Genomic DNA, 23,621 nt, shown 5'->3' with positions numbered 1-23,621 from the left:
GTGAAAGTGCGCTTTCATCCAGAGCGTCTCTCACATGTTCCGCCATGTGCTTCTCGTCCGTGCTTATTTACATCAGTGCGCATGCGTCTTTCACGCAGCATACAGCGGTGTTGTGCATTTTGACCAGTTGATGGGAAAAGTATTCTGAAATGCATTCAAAATTCTGAATAACTTGTAATATATAATTATTCACGGTATTTAGAAGAGCCCACGATAACAATATCGTGCATATTCATTACCGCGATATATCGCATCACCGAATACCGGCACAAGTCTAATTGCAAGTGACGTCGCAGGTGTCAGAGAGTGCAAGTGGCGATTGCAAGTGACTTCGTAATTTAGTTTCTTTTTTCTTGTCTTCACCACCTGGCTACTGTTGTAAAATGTTGAGAGATTCAAACAAAAAGTAATCAATAAATAGAACAAAATAAAAAATAATAAAGACTGCAAGTGACGTCGCTAGCGGAAGTGCAAGTGTCTGAGAGTGCAAGCCTGAGAATGCACGTCTGAGAGTGCAAGCGCTAGCTGCAGCCAGACCCTTTTGAAACTAGTAGGTGTGTTCGACTGAATGTATACGCGGACTGACTGTGCAGACCGATCAGTGTATTACAGTACCACGAGCTATAGAGAGCAGACTGCTCCGTACGCTTTCGAATCGCTCTCGCGGATGTCAAACACATATCGATCTGCGCCGCGCCGCTTCTAGTCGAGCACACCTGCAGGCTTATTGGCCCACGGACGTTGATGAGATTAACCCCTTAGGTATCGAAATTTGATACTGAACGACGAGATGTTTTTTGATACTCTATGGTATTGAGGCAATTCGGTCGGTGCCTAAAAAGTATCGAACTCGATACCCAGCCCTATTCATCGAGGACACTCTTATTTGTTATTGACACAAATACGACCGATTTCAAACACTGCTTGGAAAGAATTCATGTCTGTCTGTCTTGGTTTTATTTTCGCTAGACTGTCCAGTCGCTGCCCTGTGATTGTGTGTTTGTATTTGTGATGTGGCTCTGAGACAGGGTTGTTACTGGCGACTGGCAGATGTAGAGATGCAGCTCTGGGCACACGTTCATGTCTGCGGTGGGTTCTACTGCTTACTGGATTGTGTCGTTGACACGCATACTGTAATCCAGCCCTGGGTAAGCCAGCAAACTCAAACTCCAACAATGGGCTGAGACAGACCACGGGTCAGTTTTGCCACACAACTCTACCTGTTGGCCAATCCGGACCTCCAAATTGGCCATAGCATGATTTAAGACTTGTGGGACGATTCCATCAATCACTGATGGATCTGAAACACTGAGCCTCAGCTGCAGGCTTGACCTTCCAGACATTGAGAATGGAATATGTATTACACACACAGTGAGCCTCCTGCTCCAAGACATTATCATGCTATCTTTAAAACATTATGTGCAATATGTCCACCCTGACCTCAAGCCACAGCGCTGAGGAGAAGTGGCTCAAATGGCAGCTGTTTGGGAACACGCTCAAAGTACAGGCTGGATTCGCAATCGTCACGGCTTCACTCAGAGATCACTCACTGTCTGTGAAAGTAATGACAAATTAAAAACCTCCCTGGCTCTTCATCACTCAGAATCAGAACTCAAAAGTATAGGATGTTGAGAGACACCACAGCTTTTTTCATTTATGGTTTAAGTACTTCCATGTTCCACAATTTGTGGTTTGATGTCTTGGCTGCTTTGTAAAAACTGATATGTACATGTTTGGAAAAAGAGTCGTTTCCTCGACATGCTGTCCACGCTGTTTTATCCACTGTTTGCATGCTTGTAAATTATGAATGAGGAGTAAAATGACATTTTCCAACATTAAAAAAGGGGAAACAATGAAAAGGGTGAATTTGAGAGCTTTTAAAATGAGATGTTTAAACAAGTAGGTATAAAACGCTGTGCTATCTTGTGAACATGAACATCTTTTTTTTTTCTTTTGGTCATTTTTTTTTTTTGTATTCAATTCAGTGCCATTTTTCTGCTTGAATATTTATTATTATTGATGGCTCTTAATGATAGGCTAGTTGTTTTATTTCTCTCTCTCTCTCTCTCCCTCCATAATAATAATAATTATAAGTATTTGTTTGTTTGTTTCCAGTTTTGATGTGTTCTTAGTGCTAATGAAATCCTTGATCCTTGGACGTTATTTTTTTTCTTATTTAGTTTTGTTTTGCATAGTAAAAACCCTTTTGGAAAAGTTGTGTCTATATATTAATCTCCTCTACAGCACCGTTACTATATCCATACATATGCAGACAGATGTTTTTGTGTCGCGTCTCAGTTGTTTGAGCATCCTGCAATGAACATTGTGGTTTTAAGGTGCTGTGTCAAGTTAAATTAGTCAAAAAAAAAAAGAAAAAGCTAGATAAACAGTTGTTTTTCCATCATATGTATGATTGCATTGTGTATTATAGCCGGCGCATTGTATTGTCCAATCATAATCCAGAATTGGAACTGTCTAGCCTTTTTAACATCAGAACATCAGTCAATAGACCCGAGTCAAACCCTTGTTTTCACAGGAGCTTTGTTAAATTAGTAGCACAGCCAATAGCACTATGCAGTATACGTTTTATTGACAAACTGTATGTTAATGCTAATCTATGATGCATGATATAATCACTTCTTGTGAAGCGGCAGACAGTCGGTCGAATTAAGAGTCAGACGCAGCAAATCATTAGTGGTTGCTTCCAAAGCCAATTGTTTTGTCAGTGAAGCACAAGCTATTGATCATCTTCATTTACATGGAGTGCTCGATCAGCTCCGCGTCAGTGTCAATAATCTGGCCTCTTTGGTTCCAATTTCGTCTATAGTTAGACTCTTGACATCCTTAAGTTTATTACTGACGTTTGAGCAACTTATGTACACTTAGCCACGGCTCCAACAGAATACCTGACTTGTTAGATTGGTATTCTGCTCCAGACCCACTGGGTTGAGCAGTGCTGATGCCATGCTTATTACCACAAGACTAATATCCTGCGGAAAGCAAAGTGCCCAGCACAGCGTCTTACCAGAAACATTCTGTTAAGATGGTTAATATGGCAGGCCAGGCTGTGCCAGCTGAGTGCGGAACACCTAATGAGGATTAATATCTGCCTTTATCACGAGCAGCAGCCACTGCTTTCACTTAACTCCCATCTCCTTGATGAAGGTAGAGAGGAAATAACTACAGAATGGCCAGTGTGAGAAAGTTTTCTGGTGGGTCTTGATCTTGTAATGTGTTTTGGGAACTTAAACATTAAGTTTTGTGTTATTGCAAATTACAATAAGAATGTACTAGCCTTTTTTGTTTTAGTTTTAGTTTTTAGTTTTATTTTGTTTTACTTTGCTTTGCTTTTTGTTTTGTTTTAGTTTTTTGTCTCATTTTATTTTGCTTTTTTATTTGTTTTTGCTTTGTTTTTCTTTGCTTTGCAGTGCTTTGTTTTGTTTTTCTTTTCTATGCTTTTTGTTATGTGTTTTTTTGTTTTGTTTTTCAACAACAAATTTTTTTTTTTAAATGTTTTGAAAGAAGTCTCTCTAGCTCACCAAGGCTGTATTTACATGATGCTCACTAAGGCTGTATTTACTTAAAATTTACAGTAAAAAAAAACACATTAATGTGAAATATTATTGATTCAAAATAACTGTTTTCTGTTTTAATATATTTTAATTGTAATTTATTCCAAAGCTGAAATTTAGCAGTAATCCAGTCCTCAGTGTCACTTTACCCCTTTAGAAATGATTCTACTATCACTTTTAATCAATTTGATGCATCCTTGCTGAATAAAAGTATTCATTCAAACTCATTTCCTTGATTATTTGTCATTAAAGGGGTCATATGATGCGATTTAAATGTTTCCTTTCTCTGTGTTACAAGCTCTTGGTGCATAAAGAAGATCTGTAAAGTTGCAAAGACTAAAGTCTCAAATCCATGTTCCTCACTCTAGCCCGCCGGCCTCCACTCACTCTAGCCCGCTGTGTGTTTCGTTGTGAAAGCGAAACTACTTTGTTTGGCCTTCCAAAAGAGGACACGACTAGAAATCAGTGGTTAAGTTGTATTTACAACACTGTTCCAGAACAGTTCAACCCAAATATTCAGATGTGCAGCGCATTTTATGGAGGACTTTTTCCTGGCAGAGTAGACTACAATGCCGGCTGTTCTGACTCACAGACTGTAAGTAAGTTTTCATATTTAAAGAATTTGCCACTGATGATTCAAACGCGAGTTTTGAGCAGTGTAGAGTAGCGCTTGTTGTTTGTCATTTCTCCGATCACAAATGCAGACATGGTTTTATGTTTACACGGCGCGATGCAACGCAACGCGTAAAAAGACAGTCTAAGTCATTATAATCCGTAATTATGTCCCCACTGGATGCAACAAATGCCTCATTTATAATGGGTTTTAATGTTTTGTCTCGTCGCTCCGGGACACGGCTTCACAGTATGGTAAGGGACGTAACATTTCCGTCACACGCTTGAGGTATTCGGCCAATCACAATGCACTGGATAGCTGGCCAATCAGAGCTCACCTCGCTTTTCAGAACGATGAGCTTTGTAAAAATCGACGCGTTTCAGAAAGGCGGGGCATAGAGGAGAAACAATAATGTACAGTATGTGGAAAATAATGTGTTTTTTGAACCTGACACCGCATAAACACATTTCATTACACCAAATACACAAAATAATGTTCTTTTTAGCAACATCATATGACCCCTTTCATTTATGAATAATATGTAAAAATAAAATAAATATGTAAAAATCTATAAATAATATGGTTAAGTAGTAAGGCTATTTCGACTATCTAATCACTGCTCTCTCTGTGTTTTGCAGGACAAGTCCCCCTTATTGTTGTGTGGATCTTTATTCCTTGAGGACAGGAGAGATGGTCAAGTCCATACAGTTTAAAACGCCCATCTATGATCTGCACTGCAACAAAAGGTGCATTTGCACACATTTTGTTCTTAATTTTACCTTGTAATCATTTTAAATGCAGCATTAAGTTTATGTACAATTTTTTTTTCTGACTCGATCTCTATCCCTTGATGACCATAGGATCCTCGTAGTTAGTCTTCAAGAAAAGATTGCTGCCTTTGACAGCTGCACCTTTATGAAAAAGTTCTTTGTCACAAGTAAGTGCTTCACGTTATAGATGTGTCTGCTGAACTTGACCCTTCTTGACCTTCTCTAGTCTCCGACGCAACTTTTCTTTGCGTCTTTGATCTGCAGCTTCGCAAAACAGGAAACCTAGTCTTGATTAATCCTCTTTGCACACTGACTTCATTAAACCCACAAAACCCCACATAACCCTCATACGTGCTGTCACACCAATGGAGCCGTTTTTCCTTGTGTCACTCCTCACGGCTATACGATATCAAAGCTCATCCACAACTCCACAGGCCTGCTTGTTTACACAAATGGCTTTTGTTTTATAATGTGTCAGAACTGGACACGTCTGTGTCAAGCTGCCATCGTGCAGCGTAAACAACAACAAACAAATGCATATTGTCACTCAGCCCAGCTCTAGCACATAAAGAGCAATTTCATCTCCTCCAGTCTAGACCATGGGCGGAATCCGAATGGCTTTTTTGCACCCTTGAAGGAGATGCTGCTCCTAAGGTCCCAACTCTCATGTGCGCGACTGGTCTTCGTATATAGTTTCAGAAGAATAAACTGTCCATGTCACCATGTGAAACCAGGCCTCTGCTGCCCACTTAAGCAATCGTCTGTTGTAAATTGCCATTAGTGTTGTTTTAATGGCTCTCATTGTCTATCCAACTTCCCCGTCAATGTCTGCGCCACAGGAAACGGGCATGGTCAATAACCCTTTACATCATTAATCGCTTCTCTAAAGCTTCCTTAACATACAAAGAACAAGACTAGATGTATTTTTTTAAAGTGACAGACTGAAGTCCATAGTTATTATAGTTAACTAAACTATTAAAAAAACCTGAAATCATAAAAAAAAGTTCCTTAGGTGTAATTTCCGGAATATAAGTCACATTTTGTGTCACTCCTCACGGCTATACGATATCAAAGCTCATCCACAACTCCACAGGCCTGCTTGTTTACACAAATGGCTTTTGTTTTATAATGTGTCAGAACTGGACACGTCTGTGTCAAGCTGCCATCGTGCAGCGTAAACAACAACAAACAAATGCATATTGTCACTCAGCCCAGCTCTAGCACATAAAGAGCAATTTCATCTCCTCCAGTCTAGACCATGGGCGGAATCCGAATGGCTTTTTTGCACCCTTGAAGGAGATGCTGCTCCTAAGGTCCCAACTCTCATGTGCGCGACTGGTCTTCGTATATAGTTTCAGAAGAATAAACTGTCCATGTCACAATGTGAAACCAGGCCTCTGCTGCCCACTTAAGCAATCGTCTGTTGTAAATTGCCATTAGTGTTGTTTTAATGGCTCTCATTGTCTATCCAACTTCCCCGTCAATGTCTGCGCCACAGGAAACGGGCATGGTCAATAACCCTTTACATCATTAATCGCTTCTCTAAAGCTTCCTTAACATACAAAGAACAAGACTAGATGTATTTTTTTAAAGTGACAGACTGAAGTCCATAGTTATTATAGTTAACTAAACTATTAAAAAAACCTGAAATCATAAAAAAAAGTTCCTTAGGTGTAATTTCCGGAATATAAGTCACATTTTAACATGCTGCGACCTATATTTCAAAGCAAAGAGCATACATTTGGATTTGTGCCGAATGAGAAAGGTACGTGAGCCTAAGTTTATTTGTATATAGCACATTTCTCACACTGGTAGTTTCGCTTTAAATAAAATTGTTTAGACTTGGCTATTTTAACAAATTTTGTTTATAATGAATGCCACTATGACTTATGTTTGTTTTATACTTAAATTTTTAATTCCTACTCTTTTCTGAATACTGTTATGTTATAAAGATTTGTTATGGAGTGAGGAGAACTGAAATACATGTCCATAGTGTTTATAATGTTTGTAAACATTTCATTTTATTTTGCATTTCATTGGATTACATTACATTTCAGTATTTTTACATTTATTTCTTAATATAATGATAACCTGAATGTATTTTAGAATTTTTGTTTAGTGTAGATCTGAAATGTCATTTATAACTTTTTGTTAATTGAATACTTTGTGTAATCAGAGATCGCCATGAAAATAGCCTTGATGCTGGCACAGCGTTAAGAAGCGAATACATAAATAATATAATGATAAAATGTAAAGATAGATGTGTTTTTTCTATCAACAACACTTTTTTTTTTTCCGGAAAATACAGTATGTGAAATAATATAAATGTTAACTGAAATAAAAACAGGAGGGAAAAAAAGAAGAAAAAAAAAATCAGCTAGTTGCCAAGGAAATATTTCTCATTTTCAATAAGTTTAACTTGGTGTACTAAAACAAACAAAATTAAAGCTGAAAGAAATTAATGAAAGAAATGAATAAAAACGATATAAACATAAAAAGTATAAAAATGGCAAGAAAACACAAAATTATTCAAATTAACTGAAATTAAAATGAAAACAGAAAAATAAACTAATTAGAAATAATTAGAAAATCTATAATAGTATATCTGCCAAAATAACACTGCCAAAGATATATGAACAATACAAAATATGGAGTTCTTTTATAGGCTATGTGCCCCACTGGCCTGCATGTTGTTTCTCATTACTTTTATGTTTTTTTTGGGTGGAAGCGTTGAATAAGGTCTTCTCTTTCTGGCTGTGAGATCACAAAACAATGGTGAAAATCCCCCAAGCCCGGCTCACAGGATGTGTTAAACATACGTTATCTCACTGCATTGGCTCCCTCCACTTTGGAAAGGCACAAAAGGCTTTTGCATTACTGCGCTTGTGGCTTACCTCAAGTCCCATTCACCCGAGTTTCAGATCCAGTCTCTACACCCTAAATTACTGTCTGCGTATATTTTATATTCACTCCATGCTATAAATTACTGTCAGCGCACTTCACACTGTGATATGCACTTGCATAACCTTTCCGTGTGCAAAGGCAGCGAAAGATGTTTGGTGTTTCTGTGCTTATTTATTAGGTTTAAGACCGTATCTGATTTGCATTTGCTTGCATGTTTGCCCTGTTTGTATGTGTTCCACATGTGATGTACAGCTACATTATCATGGCATGTGGGATCAGTACAGATTCTATGGCTGTATTGCTCTCATGGGTCAATCTGTCTGGCAGTTAATAAGCTGAGGAGCCATCCTACTGTCACAAAATGCCATAACCCTTATTTAACCTCTGGTATTATTCTAACCCTAAGCTCTAGTAAAACACAGTCTTGGGTGAGATGCTGCTATGCTGGATAATTTATGTGTTCTTTGTGCTGTTATTTAGTTCATCTCTTGTTATATTTGTGTTTTCCTTTGTGTTGCAGGCTGCTACCCCTGTCCTGGGCCCAACCTCAACCCTATAGCTCTGGGAAGCCGGTGGTTGGCCTATGCTGAGAACAAGGTAGTACAAACACCCAGTATTTTAAACAAATCTAGATGCACCCAAAATACCTTTTTTTAAAATTTTGTTTAGTAACACATTTTGTTGTGCCCTAGCCAGATGTTTTTAAACACAAGAACATGCCCTTTGTAAACGCTCAGCAACACCTAATAGTCCGCCTGATAGTTCAGGCCTTCCTTAAGATGGATTTGTTGCTGATAGTTCGTTGCTTTGCTTAACCTTAAATCAAACTGCAGCCGTCTTATGAATGTTTTTATTTCTTACGAATTGCACATATCATTATAAAGACAATGTGTGTCATATCAATATGAGCTAACAATATAATATGACATATTATTATTAAGTAGACCCTTGATTCACCATCATTTATATAATGGGTGCGGTTTGTTTGCCTTGGAGAGGCCACTTGCTGCTTAATAATGGACAGATGGGACAGTGTGTCTGGGCAAAGGTAATGAGTTTCTGGCCAATGGCAGCTGAAGTGTTGTATAGGTCTGGGACATGGACCCTAGAGGGAGTGCATCGTGGAATGGGGCTGAAGAACTGTTTGTTGTCCTAATGGCATCCTCCTCCTCCTCTTACTCACCGTGCCCGTCTGCAGACGTCCTGGCGCGGGCTGTGACAGGCCTCTGTGGGTTAATGAGTGCTGGGGAGCTGAAAGGTTCTGGATGATAATGTGACTCTGTTCTGTCTCTGTTTGTGTGTGTGTGTAGCTGATCCGGTGTCATCAGTCCCGTGGTGGGGCCTGTGGAGATAATGCCCAGTCCTACACTGCCACTGTCATCAGTGCTGCTAAAGTGAGTATGCGCTTCTTACCGCTGCTGTGACAAGTCACAGTAACATGTGGTTGTTGCGTGAAGAAGTATTTGCCCACCTAAGCCATAAATAAATGTCAGATAGATAGAATAAGCAAACTTTTATAGTAATGCATTTCACCCCAAAAAAAAAAAGTTTGGTAGGTATTAATTATAAAAAAATATGTAGATACTTAGACACTAAAAGTACTTTCTGGTCATCTAACATTAATGGGTTATTTAGGGTAAAACGTAAAACCTGTCTAGTTTAGAGAAAAGCATTATTTATTTGTCTTCTCCATCCATTCTAAATCCATATATTTTGAGTGGCTTTAGTGTCCAAATACGATTTGAGGCCACATTAACACATTAGTCCACACGTTTGACCAACACTTGTGGAATGATTTATGTACAGATTATTTCAATTGCGTCTTGCTGACTTTTCGTTTATGAGCATTATTAATTTTGTTTCATATGATTAAAACCAGCCATTCTTTTGTAAAATCGTACATTTATAACTGTTGGTGCACTTCGTTTAAAAATCATTCAATATGGTGGTGAAATCATTACTGTTCATTACACTGGCCAAACTTTTTAATGTTTTTTTTTTATTATTTAAAACTGTTGCGCTTTAAGGACATTCAGTATGATCACACTTTTATTTCTAAGACACAATTGGCCCAGTAACCCTTAGCTGTGTCACATTAATTCATGATAAACCTGTTTCCAAGGCAAGGAATCAGCTTAAACCTTATAAGTTTTATCTGGCTCTTGCAATTGTGTTTTTTCTTTGCACTTACTTGTGTATTTTCAGTCATGCTTTCTTTCCTGTTTGCACTGCTCTAAATGAAGCTCATAATGTGTGCATCCCAGAGCGGTCTTGGCGTAGTCCTCAGTGATTCAGAGACCCACTAGAGTTCATTTAGTGGTGCTTAACCTTTCATATGGTTCCAGTCTCCTCTCCTTGTTGCTTAATTGATTTATTAAGCCCACATCTGTATTCCCCGGCCGCCGGCCTGATCACCGCCTAACGAGCGCTAACAGCTTACGTGAGAGAAGTACCATTAGTCTTAATGGCGGTATACATCAAAAGGAGCACAGCAAAGGTTAGCAGAGAGGAAAACAAGGTTAAAAAAAGCCTTGATACGCAGACAGGCCGTCTGCAGACGGGGCTGTGATTTATAACCATATCCTCCGCTCTGACACACGGTCCCTGTGCTGAGTGGCTCTGAGTGCGGCCGTCTGGGGGCCAGGGGGCCATCTCCCATCAATCCTGTAACACAATCACAAAAAAGGAGGGGGAGGGAGCCTTTTGCAAAATTTAATTCTTGCAAGGCACAGATTGTGTAAATGAGTGCGATGTGACCAAAAGAGAGATGTCATTGTGCCAGCCGCAAGTCTGCATGAGCGGGGTGCCCCAGGGCTCTGTTTTCAGACCTCTGCCGTTGTGAACTGTGTTTGGGGTAAGTGGATAGCACAGCTTAAGTAGGGTCTCCTCTAGTTCTCACTTAATGGAGTGAGCATTGCTCTATGTGTGTGTCTGTCTGCCAAGGCCCCGGAGAGCTTAATCAGGCATTCAGGCCAAGCGGCAGCGTCAATACCTCGTGGCGCCTGTGTTTGTTGGGCCCTTTGGAGAATGCTCTGACAAGCCCACTAACTGACTGTGTGTAAATTGCTTTGCCCCATCAATTATTAAGAGAAGCGTTTGCCTTCTAATTGACCAACACTAATGTGTTTTCTAATCACTGCAGTTAGAGTTTTTAGTGCTAATCCAAACAGTCCCCATTGATCAGGGTTGGCGAGGGGAGGGGGCCGCCGGCTGGTGGCAGACACTGCACTGACTGCCGTGCCAGAAATCGGACATCTCTTCTCAGCTCTCTTCTCAGAGTAAACATCGACACTGACTCGCACAAACACTAACTGTTAGCCTGCACGGCTAACTCACACACCTGTCTGTTGACATTGCCTCAAACAACACTGGATGCAAACATGTTTTTTAGGTCATTGCTCAACAAAATGTCTGGATGTGTGAACATTGTTCGCAGTATTGATTTGAGTGTTGCAATAGTACTTATGTTTAGCTGGCGCAAATGTTGCTGAATTACATGTTTTTCTCAACCCTTTGCATGAATTACTGAATATTAAAAAAATAGGTTTCATTTTACTTTAAAACATCTAATTATTCCACTTTTTTCCAACTTAATTTTTACAAAAACTAAAAACTAAATTGGGTAATTAAACTTATTATGCTGTTCAAGGTGTCGTGTTCTCAGTACCTTTGGAATGTCTTGTACTAACATGTATCGCATGGATGGATCTTTAAAGGGATAGTTCACCCAAAAATGAAAATTCTGCCATTGATTACACCCTCATGGCGTTCCAAACCCGTATGACCTCCGTTCATCTTTGGAATACAAATTAAGATTTTTGCTGAAGAGCTTTCTGACCCTGCATAGACGGCAACGCAACTGAAATGTTCAAGGCCCAGAAAGGTATAAGGACATCATTAAAATACTCTGTGACATCAGTGGTTCAACCGTACTTTTACGAAGCTACAAGAATACTTTTTGTGTGCAAAGAAAACAAAAATAACGACTTTATTCAACAATTTCTTCTCTTTCATATCAGTCTTCGACGCGTGTTCACGAGAGTAACACAACACATGCATGTGCTGCTGACTGGGCCTTGAATGTGTCAGTTGCGTTGCTGTCTATATGCAGGGTCTGAAAGCTCTCAGATTTCAACAAGAAATATCTTAATTTGTGTTCCAAAGATGAATTTAATTGCCCAAACTTTTTTTTTTTTTTTCCGGCTTTAGTTTTTGTAAAAATTGAAATTTTCATTTCTGTGTTAAGGTATTAAAAAAATTCTGTGCATCACTATCATAAACCACTACAGCTTTTTGATTTTTAAATATTTTTAAAGTTGTGTCTTTGTCTTCCTGTCAGACGTTGAAGACGGGCCTGACAATGGTGGGGAAGGTCGTGACCCAGCTTGCCGGTACACTGCCATCAGGGGCACCTGACGAGGAGGGCATTGCCCATAGTGGCACCCGCCGCAGCCCTCACCAGCCTGGTGTGGTCACCATCATAGACACACACACTGTGGGAGAAGGACAGGTACGAAATGCTCTCTCATACATAATAATCTATATGTTTTTTTCCAGGGATGGAGGCTTGTGAATGATGGGATTTCTAGCACGCAACAGTATCACAATAGTGTGTCTGTTTATGGTACTTTCTTCATCCATCTGACCTTGATTCGAAAGAACCCGGATTCATTCCCCTTTTCTCCGAGATAAATAATCCATTAATCCCATTCATATCTCATTCAGTATTAGTGCTTCTTGTGGCCCAAGGGGTTTGTCATCACCTTGTCATAAGAGCACATGCTTGACCGTTCGTTCACAGACTCCGTGCCAGGCCGCAGTCTCCTGATCTCATGATTTAGCCACTTCCTGTGGCTGTTTCCCCCTTGGCTGGCATAAAACCATAGCCTTTTAGCATGAGATCACAGGCAGGTCATAGCAGAAGCATTACGGAAAAGGTCTCTCTTTTTTTTTTTTTCCACCAAGGCCTGAATGTGTTAAAAGAGGACATGTAGGTGTGTGACACATGAACATTTTAATAGAGCACTAAGTTTAAAGGCTAACTTTAATATTTGCAGTTCCTCTGTTCAAGGATTTTTACTTGGAGAAAGGTTAAGTTGGAACAGGTTTCGCTATCCTGTTGATTCTGACCCATGTAAATAGATCCTCCCATTTAGTGGGCTGTTAAAAATGTGATAGTTAAACCCTCGATTCCCCAGAGAGTCTACCGCGACCCGATTGACGTTACTGTTATTTAGAGGTATGATTTATTGTGCTTTTTTATAAACCTATACCACTCTGATTTGCCAGAGTCAACACTTTCTAAGAGAGGTTTCCTGTGTTTATATCACCATCTGCTCCAGAGCCAACCTCACAAGAAGCTGCGCTCCTCCCAAAGCGGACTAGTCATGTTTTCAATGTTCACACAAAGCATCTTTATGGAATTTACTGTCAGTGCCATTCTCCCGTGACTCCAGCAGTGGTCTGGGCATTTTTTTCCCATCTCCCCCACTCCCAGTCTCAGGGGACACGCCCCACCCCCCTCATCATCATCATCATCATCATAATCATCATCCACCTCTTGCAGCTCTGTATTTCCTGCAAGAAGTTTATTTGCTCTTTGGAGCTATCCGCACACTAATACTTTTCCAAAGCAATAGTATAGTCCTGTACAGAACAACATTGTCTGTTTTTGCCCCTAATAAAAGTGATCTGGTTTGTGTCACAGGAGCATTTTTTTGCAGTCTGAAATAAATGTCTGGGTTTTAGAGCAAGGCTGTTTTCTGTTTGGACTGGATCCTATTAAAAGCTGCCTTGCTCCTTAATGCAACACTCCGCTACATTTATCACTCTTCTCTCCGGCTGTCTCATGTCTGGGCTTAGTTATAATCTCTTTCATGAGCAAACTTAACAGAGGGCCACTGACCAGAGAATAGCCCCTTATGAGCAACACATTCTCCTTTTTCTTTCTTTCTATTTTGCTTTCGAGTTTGATGGACTATTTGAAAGATATCAGAATTTATATTGAATTTTAATATTTACACCCATTTTGGAGAAATGTTTGATATTTAAAATGCCAAAAACGTTTTACTACTTTTTGTTCAGTTTTAATTTGTTTATTTCATATTTGATTTATTATATAAATAAATAAAAATGAACATTCTCGTTATTTTTTTTGTTTTATTTTTACTTTTGTACTTTTTGTTGTTATTTTTATTTATTTATTTATTTTTTGTTTTGTTTTTCATATATTTTATATTTGGTTTATTGAATAAATAAAGAAAAAAATGAACATTGTTTATTCCTTCATTCTCTTTCTTTCTTTCTTTCTTTCTTTCTTTCTTTCTTTCTTTCTTTCTTTCTTAATCCCTTTTCTTTTCTTTTTTTCCTGTAGTAATGTACATGAGTGGATGAATTACGGATTCACATTACAGTTCTTTTAACTGGGAGCTATTAATCTCTTTTGGGTATCAAAACGTGAAGAGATACTATAGAGTTTCTTCCTGCTCTGTTTGTTTTAACTCCTTCAACATGGCACTTTTTCCTTCCTGTCTGATACAGAACTGTTGCACTGTGGGCTTTGGCAGAATATGCACATTGATCACAGTGGTCATGTGGGTTAGTCTTTATTTCTTTGAAGCCATGTTCATAAGACACACCAACATATTTGCGGGCATCTTTTAAAAAAATGTCTATTTGAATTCCATAATGAAACTATTTTGCCGAACATGCGTCATTTAAAGCTAAAATCTTCCAGTGTGGATTAAAGTAGACACAAGGATAATTGTTAAGCACCCGCAAGAGGACAGCATGTTTAAGGCTGAATGACATGATGGGGAATGGATGATGATCATAAAAAAAAAAAAACACACATGGAAACCTTTTCAGCTCCATACAATGGAACACAACTTGGAACAAACTTTGTTTTAAACAAAATGCCAAAACACATCTTTGTAATACTGATTCAATCTTATGTAACTGAAGATCAGATTGCACAGGCCACTGTAGAGCTAATGACCAGCTATGTGTCTAAAACACTGAGACGTGAGGTAAACAAGAAGTCAGCTTTTATTTATGTAGCGCCGTCAACTTACTGTAGCTTTATTGTGTGTTTTTTGGGTGTATATGTTTCAGGTTCTTGTTAGTGAGGATTCTGATGGAGAAGGAGTGATTGCACATTTTCCAGCACACGATAAGCCTATATCCTGCATGGCGTTTAATCCGAGTGGTAAGTGAACACCTCATTTTGATGCCTCACTGAGTCCTACCAAAGCACAAAACTCTAGGCACTTGGTTGGCAGACGTTTACATGGTCTTAAAGGGGACGCGTTGTGGCTATCCCTTGATTTTTTTAAATTAAAACAGTTTGATATACAATGCAGATTTATTCTGTTCACAATGCAAAGTTCTCTTCCTAGTCCACCCAGATCATTAATATAAACTGTATTGACCTGCTCTGATAACCAACACTGTACTGCACTGGTATGTGGAGGTTAGCCAATCATAAAAGAGTGCATTTTCATATAGAAGTCTTAAAGGTACAGTAGCAACCTATTTAAGGGGATAGTTAAGATTCTGTCATCATCTACTTATCTTTATGTCTTTGCAAACCTGTATATTTCTTGCTTTTGTGGAACACAACTGAAAGTATTAAATGGAGATGTTGACTTATTTTCCATATGGTCTTTCAAAGTTAGATTTTAAATTTAACAGAATATTTATTTTTGTTTGAGCCATTCCTTTAATTCTAAGGGTGAAAATGGTCACTTAAAACTAAAGTTTGACTCTTTTTACTGCAGGAAAGGTTGTCTAATATTAAAAGGGGAAAAAAATAATGATACAAAAGTGTAAAATAAGGCCCATTTGAGAAGGAGATGGCGGTGTCAGTCATGTCACCTTTTTACATGTAACCTCATCTTGTTCTGTAAGCGTTACTGTCTGCTTGGCCCTTAAGATCTGTTGTTCTGAAAAGCAGCCATTGTGTGTCTTCTGATGAATATACCCCAGGCACATAGGTCACTGTCATTTCTCCCTCTTTTTCCTCTATCCATCCTTCTCTTTCTTCCCTCTTGTCTCTCCTTAACACGTAGTGGAATATTTAGTGATCATTGATCTTGTTCATGTCTGTCTCTCTTGAAGTGTATTGAAGTCAACAAAGCCCTCGGTCTCTTTCAGATGAAATACCCTAAGCGCTGAACAGGCACAGTTTCATACCTTAAAGATGAGAAGAGCCGTGCTATTCAGAAGGCGCAGGACGGGCTCATAATAATAGTGCATTTAGACAGCCTCGTCACAACATGCTTTAGTCATTATAAGGGCCGTTATTCATTACCTGTTGGATTTTGCACCTTGACTTTTATTTATATTCAAGATTTATTTCATTTCATTTTATGATTCTTTCCTGCTTGAGCACCATGACATTATGTCACTAGGCCATGGCTCCAACTGTTTCTTGGATTTTATGGAAAAATACAGTAAAACCATGGTAGCATTGTCCTCAACCTGCCCTTGAACTAGCGTCTTGGCTCATTTTGATAGGCAGTTATCTGATCACGTTTCAATTTTACATATAGTCATGTTTGTTTCTCCGGATATCCAGTCCAGTCACAATGGCTCAGTGTAAGGTGTGTGTCGCAGATTGAGAGTCCTTCTAATAAGAAGGTGCTGAAAGCTAATGATAGCCATTGCCCTAAGTGAAATCTTTCACATATCTGTCCTTACTAAGAAATACTATGGGAGAGTCCATTGAGGATGAGTCATTGTGTACATTAGTATACAGCTCCAGGTGCAGATGATTTTTGCATTGGGTTACTAAAAGATTGTAAGGAAATGGTGCATATATTAGTACATCAAAACAATCCTGATGGATGTTCTGTATCAACCGCACAATATTGAATTGATGCCAAGCCTCAAAACTTGTGCCTGTGAGCTGCTTGGGTACAGTAATATTATAATAATATAATATATACAGTAATAATATAAAAGGATTTATGCAAAGAGCAGTTTAGAACAAGTACATATAACTTATTAATTTATGATTGATTGATTAATTAAAATATTTTATTTGTTATTATAAAATAACACTTTGTGGACTTTGACATTGATCTACTTATTTTTTTATTAAATTTATTTTTATTTAAAATAGATTTATTCTAATCACAGCTCTATACTGTGATTGTCATTGTCTCATTTGTTTCAAATTATTTCTGTTTCTATTTTAAGAGAAACTTTCGATTTTTTTGTTTGTTCAGTATTTAAATGAAATATTAGTCAGAAAATTGTCTATATATATATATATATAAAATTATTATTCATTATGAGTAATTTCTCAAGTTATTATCTATTAAGACTAACCGCCTTGTTTGTTTTTAGTAATTGTATTTTTTTTCTGTTCATTTATTAAATCCTATTCATTCTTTCTTCTCAGTTTGGAAGCCCCATATTCTTACCTTCGAATATTTCAGCATTATCGAACCATTACATTCTTTTGATTCGCGTATAAGATGAGGGAATAAAATGCAGTGAATTACACCCTTCTAATTAGATTGTCCTGAACTCACTTTGGACAGAGCATGTTTGTCTCTAGGTGGCGCTATTGGTTAACCTTTAGACCTCAGAGTAGCAAGCCACCTTTTCCCCATTAGCATGTGTGCAGCAGGAGGTGGAGGTGGAGGTGAAGTTAGTGTCCCATCACTATGGTCAACTGCACTGGAACTTTCAGCCCAGTAGTCCTTTTATCTTCGTGAGTCAGTGAAAAGTGCTATGGATCACGGGGCAAAGCAAACATACAGTCAACAATCAAGGCCTGCTCAGGGACATTACTTGTACAAATATTAGTGCAAATGTGTGTTTTTCTTAGATCAACAAAGAATTGAAGGTCACAATAAAAACAAGTGTGACTACATAACCGTCCTATCAATCTGAAAAAAGTGTGACCATAATTTTTATATATTTTGGTGAACAAAACATTTTTTTGACACAAAAAAATGTTGGTAAACATATATTCATGATTATTTATTTAATTTACTTTTTTATATGTACACTACCACTCAAATGTTTGCAGTCTGTAAGATTTTTTTGAAAGAAGACTCTTATGCTCATCAAGGCTGCATTTATTTGATCAAAATACAGTAAAAATACTATGAAATATGACTTCTATTTTAATATATTTTAAAATATAATTTATTCCTGTGATGTTTTTCAGCAGCCATTACTCGAGTTTTGTTAGGTGCATTTCCATTACAGATTTGCGCAGAACTTTGGTGATATTTTCTAAATGTCGATAAAAAAGTATTGCGAAATGACGGCGTTTCTATTAACCAATGTTATGCGACTAAAACGTAAACTTTGGCCTCTCGCGATAAGTCATGGCAACGGATTTTGGTGGGATTTTGACGGATTTTGGCTATATTTATTAAAAGGAGGCTTATGCGTGTATCTTTACAGAAGCAGCAAAGAGAGCCGCTTCAGAAACGTGCGTGGCGCGGCTGGAATAAACCATAGACTGTATAAAAACATAAACACAAGCATTGAGTGGCCACAATCAGTTTCAGTGACCGTATCAGTGCCACACTGCACCACAGACGTGTGCAGTGTAAATTGTCTAAGCATTAATGATAGGGAAAGCCCCTTTATACTGGAGCGCGGTCACTTATGAAGTGTTTCTTGGAGGTTATAGTACATTGAAGAATGATCATATGACTTTTTACATACACCATGTGACCTGTAAATGCGAAAAAAAAAACGTTTCCATTGCAGTTTTGCAAATTATTCCTTTTTCGCATTGCCTGAAAAAACACCTCATGCGAGCGTAAAAACTTTTTCGCGATATATGGGCGTTTTTGCAAAATTGACTCGTTTCCATTAGGCGTATTTTCAATTCGCAATTTCAATTTGCACAATTTGAAGGGTAATGGAAACGCGCCTAGTGTCACATGATCATTCAGAAATCATTTATAATATGCTGATTTGTTGCTCAAGAAACATTTCTTGTCAATGTTGAAAACAGTTGTTACTTTTTTTTTGTAAACTGTTATGACCCTTTTGTCTACAACTCTTTGATGAATTTATTTGAAATCTTTTTACAATCACTTTTAATCAATTGAATTCCTAAATAGGAGTGTTAAATACAAATCCTTCCAGGCTAACTGAAAAATATTGTTAAATACTGACCTGTGTTTGAGAATCACAGCTTTTTGGTTTTTCATTCTGTAATATTTTGGTTACTCTTTCACTGAAGAATTTTGTCCCAGCCTAGGGAGGCCCCAGTCCTGGTCCCCCGAGTGCTGAGCCCCCAGTGTGGCCCTTTGTCAGGCACCCTCTACCCTCATGTGGAAAGTGCTTTGGGGCGGCTTGTTTTATATAACAGCGAGGTGCTGTAAACTTCAAACAGTTTAACCTTCACCTGTCAACTTTATTCAGAAATAATGGGATGTGTCTGTTATCACCTCATTTGCTTGGGCATAAAACGAAAGGGCTATAATAATTGTTTTGAGTTATGAAATTGTTTGGCACCAGGAAGGCTGGAAGAAATCCCCGTAGTCTTCGATACAGAAAAAAGCCTCTAGATATGCTGACTAACAAGGTCAGGCTGAACGTTCCCCGAGACTGGTGTTCACATTCATGCTTTAATTTACGTTCCTTACATCATTAACACATGATCAAAACCAGCTCTTTGAGATTTGCAAGAAATGCCTCCTCAGCACTGTGAAGGAAAGTGAACGGCAGCTTGATTTTTAAGTGAGAAGTTTAGCCTCGTCCGCCTAGCCTGACTTGTCCAAAATGTTGAAGCCGCAGTTGAAAGTGTCACTCTGGCCACAGGGATGACCGCAGCTCCATCTGGACGGTTTTGATTTCAGAAAGGGAAAAGGCCGACTTGAAAAGAAACAATGTGGCGACTTGACATTGACTGGAACATGCAAACCTCCACAGAAAAAAATAAAATAAAAAGCACTTATGTAAGAAATCCAACTCAACAGTGTGTGTTGGATGAAAAACAGAAGGGCGAGGGTAGAAAATGGCGGCCAGTCGGGTAGCTGGCGCTTGTGCTGTGGTGTTGGAGCTTCTATTCATAGGCGCATAATTAAAGGATGCTGCTCCGAACAGCGGCGTGCAGGACTCACTTTAGCCAGAGTATCTGTTTTTCACTCCTTGTCCTCTTCTGCTCTCTCTTCTTCCATTTGAGGATGCTTCTACAAAGTTTAAATGGCGCTAAACTGGTCTTAATCGATAACAGAGTGAGCGATTGGTGTGAGGGTACGGTCGCATGCAGTACGAGGGTGGACAGGTCTCACGGCCCATGAGACTCACTGTAATTCTGCTCAATCACGGAACTGATAAGCATCAAGGAATCTGCTCTTGCGAGGCAGCTTAGTTTAGCTCAGTTCATTCTGGCAAGTGTTTGCTTGCGGGTTCTTAAAGGGGAAGGGTGATCTGAAGTGCCTGTTTGTCTGTTGCGGATGTGGCCTTTCTAGCACCCACTCCCATGAGTCACTTGCAAACACCCAGCTGGAGTGTTTTAGATTTTAGATTCATGTTGTCTAGAAAACAAAATATATAGAAAAGCTGAAAAAAAGGTTATGATGTAACAAAAAATACATATTTAAGAAATACATTTATTTACTTATTTTTTATGGTGACAGCGACATAACGACATAATATGCAGTTCTCTGTTTTTCCTTGAGTTTGTAATAAGCCATGTCTTCATGCAGAGGTAGCAATTAAGGATGGATCTGAACTCATCTGCTCCATTGAAAAAGCTTGTTTGTGGAGTTTACAAACTATCATTTGGCAAGATTCACACACAAATTTGTCTGTGTGTGTGTGTGTGTTTTAATGGGGCTGTGACCGTGTATCACATTCCATTTTGTGCCGTGCCTGAGCACAGTGGGACAGTCAGCAGGGATTAAAGGCCCAGGCTGAGATGTCGCCTTTTAATGCACATTGCAAGTGAAGAGCGGGACATTAGTGGAATTTGCCTGGAGCATGAGCTCTATTTTATAATGGCATTATGAAATCTGATGATGTGCATATAGATTTTTTCAATGTTTTTTTATTTTTGATAATCTTTCAAATATTTTCCCCCCATATATAGAAATTCTGCGCAATAGCTGTTAAAATGTTCACTGGCCACTCCTCTTTTTGTTCTAATTCTTATTCTAATTCTTTTATTTAATTTAATTTTATTTTATTTTATTTAACTAAAATGAAGAGTTGACATTTTTAATAGAGACTTTAAACAAGGATGACCTTGTAGAACAAACATGTTAAAGGGATAGTTCACCCAAAAATGAAAATGTGATGTTTATCTGCTTACCCCCAGGGCATCCAAGATGTAGGTGACTTTGTTTCTTCAGTAGAACACAAACGAAGATTTTTAAGTCAAACCGTTGCAGTCTGCCAGTCTTATAATGCAAGTGGATGGGAAACACGGCTTTGAGAGTCAAAAAACATACACAAACAAAACCAAATTAAACCCTGCGGCTTGTGACGATACATTGATGTGTAAATTCACGGAACGATCGGTGCATTATAAGTGCATTACCGCCACCTATAGGAGTGTCAATGGTCCATTTGAGAGATAGGTGGCGGTAATGCACTTATAGGTCTGCGATCCCCCGTAAAGCAAGAAGAAGAAGAAGACGCGTCACGCGCCGGCTGTTGAGAACGCGCTCAGGACAGTTCGGACATTGCGGTGAATCAGAGGTAAAAAACAATATAAATACTGTTCAGTTCCTTGCTGTTCGTTTCGTGTCTTTACACATCAGTGTATCGTCACGAGCCGCAGGGTTTAATTTGGTTTTGTTTGTGTATGTTTTTTTGACTCTCAAAGCCGTGATTCCCATTCACTTCCATTATATGACTGACAGTCTGCAACGGTTTGAGTTAAAAATCTTCGTTTGTGTTCTACTGAAGAAACAAAGTCACCTACATCTTGGATGCCCTGGGGGTAAGCAGATAAACATCAAATTTTCATTTTTGGGTGAACTATCCCTTTAACCAACAGATTTGTCCTTAAATTACTACAAATGTCTGTGTAAAATTATTATTATTTTTTAATTTAATTTAAAAAAGTCAGTTAAGCTACAGTGATGAAAATTCCAATTCCAGACATATTAACTGTCCAACAAACAAACTAGAAATCGTCTCTTAGCTGTTTTTTAATGGTGTTTCGAAAAGGTGGTAAAAGCAGTGTCTTGTGAAGTCTGTACCTCAGTTTGTAGTTGTAAAACCTTAGTCAGACGCTTTGGTTTCAAGGCTTCAGTGGAAACATCCTCCCTGATACCCCCTTCTATTCCTCTTGACCTGAGAAGAGTTACTTCTCTTCTTCACCTCTAGTTTCTAGCTTGTTTTTGTAGGAAGGATTGCCTGTGTGGACCACGTTTTTGCTGACAGCTTTATGCTTTTACTCTTAGAGGCTTTTTAGCAGTTGAATTAGTTTGGTTGGCCGATTGGCTTTAGTCTCCAAAAGTTCCACCAGATTCCCAAGGAACATCCGACGTTAGTTTTCCAAACACCTCAGCTGCAATGAATGATCCATTGTCCTGAGAAAATCCTAAGGTCATCCCCCAAATTAAGGGCATTAACATTGAAGTGCAGTATAAAGAATTGTGGAATCGTATTTGCTGTGGTAAATGTTTCAGAGGATTAATTAGCTAACAGAACCCTTTAAAATAAGGGATAGCGCTGAAATGGAAAGAGATTATAGTGACTGTCTGTTTCCTGAGAAAGGATTACTCTCTTTCCATACTCCTCCTTTCTGCAGTCAGACTCTTATCTAGAGATTGCGGTTTAGCCAATTTATTTGGGGCTTTCAAAAATCACACAAAGGCCTGTTTTAGGCTGACTAAGCTTTTCAAGGAGACTGTGCTTTTCCACCGCTGAGTGTAAAATAGATTTGTACTGCTGTCAAGCATCAACTGCATTTTGTGGCCGTAGACAGATCCACAGCAAGAACCTACAAGAGCGATTTCATGGCTGCATAAATTGTTAGCTGAGGATAACAAGGCAGTGTTCACAATTAACACTTGGCAAATGCCACATGCAATTTTTTTTTTGCATCCTATATAATGTTGTCATTTGGACTACGGCGTATTGTGAGAATGGTAATCTGACTGGTGTAAATAATATTGAGTAAATCTAATCATACAAAATTATTTACTAAAGAAAATAATTTTGTCTTGGGCGAATTTTATTAACTCAGTCTCAAAGTAAACTTTGGTTTTCTCTCCAGAACTCAGTGGCCGTACATATATGGAAATCATCTTCATCTCTTAATTAAACAATAAAACACCACCTTTAATTTCAAAGTAAATGTAACTAATCTATTAGTTACTTAGAAAAAAAGTTTGTCATTAAATTACAGTTACTTATGAAAATGTTAATGATTACAATGGTTAATGATTACATTTGAATATTTTGTATAAAATTAATTTGTTGCTTTGCCTGTTTTCGATGTGCACGATGCCTCCTGCCATCTAAAGGGCATTTAGTAAAGTGATGCTATTCTGATGCTTTTGATTTGTTCTCATTTGAATTTTCAGCACACCACATCTGCCAATTTGTATTCCAGTTTTTTAAAAGTGCGTTCCAGTGCTGTGCTTTAAAATTTAATTATTATAATCTTAAATCAAGTGATGAAGGATTTTCAAAGTCTGACAGTAATCAGTTTTGAGTACGACTGTAGGTTAACCCTGCCTGCATAAAATGTTTGAAAATGATTAACAGTTAAAAACATTCATTAGAAATTTAGAAAAGTAATCAGATGTAATCAATTGTAATCAA

At 38.3% G+C, this 23,621-nt stretch overlaps 1 protein-coding gene across 1 annotated transcript in view; it reads left to right on the top strand.

Annotated features, from left to right (window-relative positions):
* The window catches only part of bcas3 (BCAS3 microtubule associated cell migration factor), a 238,299-nt gene that overhangs the window by 22,132 nt on the left and 192,546 nt on the right, over positions 1-23,621 (top strand). Inside the window, exons 8-13 of the mRNA XM_016455623.1 lie at positions 4,824-4,931; positions 5,046-5,122; positions 8,380-8,456; positions 9,170-9,253; positions 12,199-12,369; positions 14,973-15,066. Of these exons, the coding sequence (XP_016311109.1) occupies positions 4,824-4,931; positions 5,046-5,122; positions 8,380-8,456; positions 9,170-9,253; positions 12,199-12,369; positions 14,973-15,066 (611 nt within the window). The remainder of the gene's footprint in view (positions 1-4,823; positions 4,932-5,045; positions 5,123-8,379; positions 8,457-9,169; positions 9,254-12,198; positions 12,370-14,972; positions 15,067-23,621) is intronic.

Source organism: Sinocyclocheilus anshuiensis, unplaced genomic scaffold (assembly GCF_001515605.1).
Source record: "Sinocyclocheilus anshuiensis isolate Anshui unplaced genomic scaffold, SAMN03320099.WGS_v1.1 scaffold319, whole genome shotgun sequence".
Classification (NCBI taxonomy): Eukaryota; Metazoa; Chordata; class Actinopteri; order Cypriniformes; family Cyprinidae; genus Sinocyclocheilus; species Sinocyclocheilus anshuiensis.
The sequence above is the reverse complement of the archived record's forward strand: the minus strand, read 5'-3'. Positions and strand labels throughout refer to the sequence as shown.